This window comes from Octopus bimaculoides, chromosome 17 (genome assembly GCF_001194135.2).
Source record: "Octopus bimaculoides isolate UCB-OBI-ISO-001 chromosome 17, ASM119413v2, whole genome shotgun sequence".
Classification (NCBI taxonomy): domain Eukaryota; kingdom Metazoa; phylum Mollusca; class Cephalopoda; order Octopoda; family Octopodidae; genus Octopus; species Octopus bimaculoides.
In genome coordinates, this window is record NC_068997.1 from 30,264,062 (window position 1) to 30,271,449 (window position 7,388).

Below are 7,388 nucleotides of genomic sequence, written 5' to 3' on the forward strand. Positions count from 1 at the left end.
TTATATATACAGATAAATTCTCTCCATAAAACAATTCTGTTTCATTTGGGTGGCAGTTGTCCAGAATGTATAGATATGACTTCTGTGCTTTTTAGAAAATCATATAAAAGTTTGCCAGCAAAATAAATTTTGAAAACTGCTGACCTTTGTAACACAAGTTATCAGCTATTTCTATTCTTGAGCATTTTGAGCATTTTATTACACTGGTGCTGTGGCTTGTAACAACTCCAATGTTTCTACCTCACTCAAAGTCTTTTTTTTTTCCGTCAGCCTCCTACGATCTCACTTCAACTTGTGCACTCATAGTTGGGGATGCTCTCTCTAGAATTCTCCCTACTCCAGTTTTTGCAAATTGAACAAGACCATTCCAGAATGCACTGAGGTTGTCTTCTTTCCTACTTGCAAAACATTTAGTTTTCATTAAAATTGCTCTGAGGTGTCTAACTTTTAGGTTTTCTTTCCGTGTTTAAAATTTCTTTTCCATTTGTACCTATTTCACATTCAATGCATACACACTTTTATCAGGGGGAAAAACTCACAACTGAGAGTTTTTGCTACACATTTGTGCACAGCTTCAATATAATACTGACTCTTCTTTAGTATTGCAATGTATGGCGAAAGGAGTGACTAGTCAGTTTTATTATAATTGCTGTAGAAAATACATTGAAAATGTTTACAAGTGAAGGCGTGGCTGTGTGATAAGAAGTTTGCTTCCCAACCACTCAGTTCCAGGTTCAGTCCCACTGCATGGCACCTTGAGCAAGTATCTATTGCTATAGCATTGGGCTGACCAAAGATTTGTGAGTGGATTTCGTAGACAAACTGCAAGAAACCTCTGTGTGTGTGTGTGTATCTTTGCATCTGTGTTTGTCTTCCATCACCATTTGACAACAAGTGTAGGTGTGTTTACATCTCTGTAACTTAGCAGTTCAGTAAAAGAGACTGATAGAATAAGTACCAGGCTTTAAAAAAAACAGGTATTGGGGACAATTCATTTGACTCAAATTCTTTGAGGTGATGCCCCAGCATAGCCACAGTCTAATGACTGAAACAAGCAAAAAAATAAGAATGTATTGTATATGACTAAATATAGTATTTAACTTTGTCTCTACAAAGAAACTGAATTTTCCTCATTCTATTTATTTTCAACTGCAGACGTGAAACACAATTACTTTCTGGAGAAATATGGCAACACATCTCGCTGCTTCAATCATGATGGAATGTGGCACTTGCAACATTGTGGCAAAACTGTACAAACCCAACACATGGGAAGTGGATGTTACGAAGTAAGATGAATTGTCTCATATCATTTGTATTTTTTTTTTTTTTTCACTCATTTCAAGAAACAAGCAATTAGACAAACACTGCCTTAGTGGCAACCCTGATGCAACCAGTGAAATATGTATTTGCCAGGAATCCTCTATGGGATTTTAAAAACATGGCATTAGAAAAGGCATCCAGCTGTAGAAACCATGTCACAACAGACAATTGGAAGCTGGACAGCTGCCTAGTTCCATGTCAAACTGTCCAACCCATGCCAGCATGGAAAACGGATGTTAAATGATGATGATGAAGTACAATCAAATAATGGGGTCAGTAAAATTGGCTTAGCCCCTCTCCTCAAACTTACTGACCTTGTGCATAAATTAGAAACAATTATGCATGCAGTGCCTTATCAGAATCAGAAAAGCAGTGGGGAAAAAGCTTTGAGTTTAAATTCTGTTAAAATCAACTTTACCTTTCATTTTTTGGGGGTTGATAAAATAAAGTACCAGTCAAGTACAAGAATTTCTGATATTAACCAGTACCCCCTCCCTTCAAAACTGCTGGTCTTGTGCCGGAATTAGAAGCCTTTTATTATTATTATTATTATTTTTATTATTTTTATTATTATTATTATTGGCAAGCTGGCAGAATTGTTACCACGCCAGGTGAAATTCTTAGCAGTATTTCATCCATGTGAATATTCTGAGTTCAAATTCCACTGCGGTTGATTTTGCCTTTCATCCTTTCAGGGTCGATTAATTAAGCACCAGTTGCATACTGAGGTCAATGTAATCGACTAGTCTTCTCCCCTAAAATTTCAGGCCTTGTACCTTTAATAGAAAGGATTATTATTGTTATTATTATCAAGGTGGCGAGTGGGCAGAAACGTTAGCATGCTGGGTGAAATGCTTAGCGCTATTTCTTCTGTCTTTACGTTCTGAGTTCAAATTTCGCCGAGGTCGACATAGCCTTTCATCTTTGTGGGGATGATAAAATAAGTATCAGTTGAATATTAGGGTCAATCTAATCAGCTTACCGCCTCCCCAAAATTGCTGGCCTTGTGCCCAAATTTGAAATCATTATTACTATTGTTATTTCTATATATTAAGGAATATTTTTGTTATGGGAGAATCCTGAACACCACCACATGACTGAAGGTGGACTAACCGGTCACCATCCGAACGTGGTGATCACCCCGACTGGCTTCTGTGCCAGTGGCACATAAAAAACACCATCTGAACGTGGCCGATGCCAGCATTGCCTTGAGTGGTTCTCATGCCTGTGGCACATAAAACGCACCATCCAACTGTGGTCGATGCCAGCCCTCTCTGGCCCCTGTGCCGGTGGCATGTAAAAAGCACCCACTACACTCTCGGAGTGGTTGGAGTTAGGAAGGGCATGCAGCTGTAGAAACCTTGCCAGATCAGATTAGAGTCTGGTGCAGCCTACTGGCTTTCCAGACCCCAGTCGAATTGTCCAACCCATGCCAGCATGGAAAACGGACGTTAAACGATGATGATGAGTGAACTGTGAAGAGGGTAGTTGATGGTGTTAATTTGATGTGTGTTGGTTTAACAGCGTAATTGAACAGTAAATACCGAGTATCATACCTATGTCCGAGTAGTACAGAGTGCATTCTGTGTTAACATATATTATCCTATGATAGGTTATTTTAAATAACCACAGCTATTTAATTGTGTAATACCATTTTACACCAGATATGTCTACCCACATCAACACTTTTTAAGATTCCTTTTGCTTTTATTTTGATTTTTCCGTTGTTTTAGTTTGAATGTGACCCTGAAGAAGGGCTTAGCATCATTGTCCAGTCGAAGCGTCACCGATGCTACAAAGAAGGTCAAAAAGTGTCAATTTTCTATGATTCAACCCAATTGCGGCATCAAGGTTCCATTATTTGCCCTGCTTGCAATGAAATTTGTCAGGTAATTACCAATATCACTTTACTATTTATTTTATATCATATCATAAGATTTGTAAATGATCTTATTAACATGGATTATCTTCAGCTTAAGTATTTTTCTGATTTTGTCTTTTCCTGTTTTGTTTTAAGGAACTCAGTATACCGTGTCCCGATGAGACAGAGCCCCCAGAGATCAAAGTCGATACGTCTAACTCACTGCCTCCTTACCCTTGTCATGGAACATTCCTGAGAGTTACCGATATCTTCCATGTGTGCTATATATCAACTCAAGTCCTTCTTACACAGATTCTCATTGCAAAACTTTCTCCAACAGATATTCTCTTTAACATATTTTGACAAACAAAAACACACAAACAAATGAAAAACAGAATCAAAACAGGAAGCCATCAGGTTCTCATTTGTATCAAAAACATCAAGTCTTTAGCATTTAAACCAGCCATATCTGGCATAAATATCCTACCTGTTTTGTGTTCAAACCAACTGTATCTGGTCTCTCACACTTACCCTACAATGTCATTCTAAAAATAAACAATCACATCATCAATATCTCAAAGCTATGAGATAATCCAGGATTAATTCCAAACCATATGAATAAATAAGCATTTTTTTGACAAAGGAATGTGAATGTCAAAGGGTTAGACATAAAATCTCCAGAATTTTTTTCCCATCAGGATTTTTTTTTTCTTTTTGGTTCCGGAAACATAAATTAAACAATAAATCCTAATGTTCTGGGTTTTCTTGTCTGCCAGAATCATAAATTAAACAGGAAATTTTTAGTTTCTTTCTCTCTGCCCAATGAAGGAGCCTCCATGAGGTCAATCAAATTGCAAAAAATAACAACCAAATATCCCTCAAAGTGTACATTGGATAAGGTAGTCCAAGATATACTCAATGAGGTGGTCATGGCTAAAATGCCTTTGATCATGGGTATTCTCAATCAGGGTTGACCTGAGACTAAACAACAACAAAACTTTACACAAAAGCCTCAGGACTTTTTTTTCTGGTTTTTTTTTTTTTTTTTTTTTTTTGCCAGAATCATAAGTTTAAACATAAAACTGGAGATTTTATTTTCAATCAAAAACATTAAATCTGAAATCTCCAGTCCCTTTCCCACCAGAAACAAAACTAAATAAAATAACACTTGAAACCCTCAGGGTATCTTTTCTACCAGAAATGCAAAGAAAGTGAGAAACCTCTTGGGTTTCTGTTTTTAACCGGAAATATTAAGTTAAACACAGAACTTTTGAAGCTTTCTAAGCTAAACATGAAAGCCTCAAGATTTTTTTTTTTTCTGCCAGAAATATCAGCTAAACGTGAAACTTTGTAAGGGAGGTGATATTTGATCTGAAACAAAATATATTTCAAAGCTTCAGGATTTCTTTTCTAACACAAATATAAGCTATTTTTTGGAGCTTTTTTTTTTTTATGTTCCACAGAACTTTGTATTCTTGTATCTCTCTCTCTCTGTCATGTCTGCTCTTTCCCTTTTCTCTATCTATGTCTGTCTGTTTCCCACTCCATTGCTCTCTTTTCAATCTTCTTTGCTCAACTTACGTCCTTCTCTCCTCGTTTTTTAATTTTTTTCACGGTTATTTTGTAATCTTTTTTAATTCTCCCAACCACCTCTTTCTTGTCTATTTTCCCATTTGCTCTCTTTAGTGCCTGGAAATGTGATTATATATGTGTGCATATGTATTTCTTATACCTATGTACATATATGTTATGTATATGTAATATATATACATTATATATATAAAAATTATGTACATTTATATAATATAATATATATATATATAGATAAGGGAATCATTTTATTCTCAAACACAGGATAATGCTAATAATATAACATGAACAGGATAACCTATCCATAGTTTGCAGAAAATTCTGTTGGCAGCCAGCCATGAGACTTGAACATACATCCTTCTGATTATGCATCAAGTGCTTTACCATTAGGCTAAACTGCCCAGCAACAAATTCTTCTGCAATTTTAAGATATATAAATCTAGCTTTATAAGACGCTATCGTACATTAAATTCAAGTTATGTTGAAAGTCAAGAAACAAAGTTTGCTTTAGAAGCAGTGAGATGTATTAAAAGATACAGATAAAGAAATAATTTCATTCTCAAATGCAGGATAATGCAAATAATATAGCTTGAAGAGGATAAATTATCCATATTTTGAAGAAAAATCTGTCGACGGCCAGCCATGAGACTTGAACACACATCCTTGTGATTATGCATCCAGTGCTTTACCATTAAGCTAAACTGCCCAGTGACAAATTCTTCTGCAATTTTAGGATATATAAATCTACCTTTATAAGACTTTCAATGTAAGTTGAATTTAACGTACAATAGCGTCTTATAAAGCTAGATTCATAAACCCTAAAATTGCAGAAGAATTTGTTGCCGGGCAGGTTAGCTTAATGGTAAAACACTTGACGTGTAATCACAGGGATGTGAGTTCAAGTCTCATGGCTGGCCGCTGGCAAATTTTTCTAAAAAATATGTATAGCTTATCATGTTCATGTTATATTATTAGCATTATCCTACATTTGAGTATAAAATTATTTCCTTATCTCTATCTTTCAAAACATCTCAAAGCTTCTAAAAAGCAAACTTTATTGACTTTCAGCCTAAGTTGCATATATATATATATATATATATATAAAGTGAAGTATACCTACATATATATGTGTGCATGTATATATATATAAAGATACACATATATATAATATCATGCATTCTTCCCTATCAAATGCAACCTTCTATGTATTCAATAAGTGACGTTGAAATGATGCTTTGTATTTTCCAACTTCACTTGCTTTCAACAGAATTATTATTTTTTTTATGGGTGGGTGGGGGGAAGATGTCACTGATATAATAATCATCATCATCATCATCACTGCACCACAGAGCAGAGGACAGCTTTTACACGGGTGAAGTCCTCAGTTTTGGACTTTGGTTCTTGCTTGCTGACATTTCATTTCGCTCACATTGCTGATGCTATTGGGAAATAAACATATACACGTGTGTGTGTGTGTGTGTGTATTCACATATAAATACAATAAGATATTACAATATGTTGATATATTAAAATATAACAAATACATCATCATATATTCACATATACATATATATATAAATATATATATATATGTGTATGTATATGTATGTATATATGTGTGTGTGTGTATGTATATGTATGTGTGTATGTATATATATATATATATATATATATATATATACTTGTACATACATTCACACACACATTACATTCTTCCACTTTATTTTGAAATATTAATGTTGAATAATAATAAAAAAGATGTTTCTGTGCCTCATAAAATAAATTATCGTTTATTATTTTTATCATCATCATCATCATCATCATCATCATCATCATCATCGTCAGCAGCAACAAAAGCAGCAAGCTTGCAGGATTGTTAGCACTGCGTACAAAATACTTAGTGACATTTCATCCTTTCGGGGTCAATAAAATAAGTACCAGTTAAATACTGGAGTCAATGTTATCAACTTGTCCCCTTCCTTAAAATTGCTGGCCTTTCTCATAGTTTAAAATCATTCTTCTTCTTCTTCTTCTTCTTCTTCTTCTTCTTCTTCTTCTTCTTCTTATTATTATTATTATTATTATTATTATTATTATTATTATTATTATTATTATTATTATTATTATTATTGAGAGAGCCGTGCATGCCATGAAGGTGACACTGGAGTTCAAATATATGAAGCCCAGTATACCCACCATGACTACCCATCTGATAAGGTTTCACCAGGCACCTGCATCACAACCATATGTGCACGACATGGTGATCTGATATCAAGGTAAACAGCGCATAACCTTGCAGGTGGGGCCCAGTTAGAATTTTCTTCAGTTTGAGTAGCCCATCCCACTCAAAAGGTCCCTGAATAAGGATTGTTTAAGGATAATGAACAAAACGCCCATGTTTCCAGAGGTGAATTATTCAAACCCCAAAGAATTCCTCTCAACATATGACTATGATGCACCTCCACTACTTCTGCTCATGATCAGAGATGCACATATCGTCAGTCACCAAGGCACATGCTCAACTGGTTAAAGTCAAACAACTGACAAAGCAAATCTGTGGTATTGAGTAGAATATTTTCCCATCTTTTATACCATTATTATTATTATTATTATTATT

General features: G+C 34.9%; 1 protein-coding gene across 1 annotated transcript in view; it reads left to right on the plus strand.

The window, feature by feature from the left end:
* LOC106874911 (leishmanolysin-like peptidase) overlaps window positions 1–7,367 on the plus strand; it is a 98,060-nt gene extending 90,693 nt beyond the window's left edge. Inside the window, exons 15-17 of the mRNA XM_052973828.1 lie at window positions 1,156–1,286; window positions 3,054–3,209; window positions 3,338–7,367. Of these exons, the coding sequence (XP_052829788.1) occupies window positions 1,156–1,286; window positions 3,054–3,209; window positions 3,338–3,544 (494 nt within the window). The 3' untranslated portion in view covers window positions 3,545–7,367. The remainder of the gene's footprint in view (window positions 1–1,155; window positions 1,287–3,053; window positions 3,210–3,337) is intronic.
* Window positions 7,368–7,388: the final 21 nt, after the last annotated feature.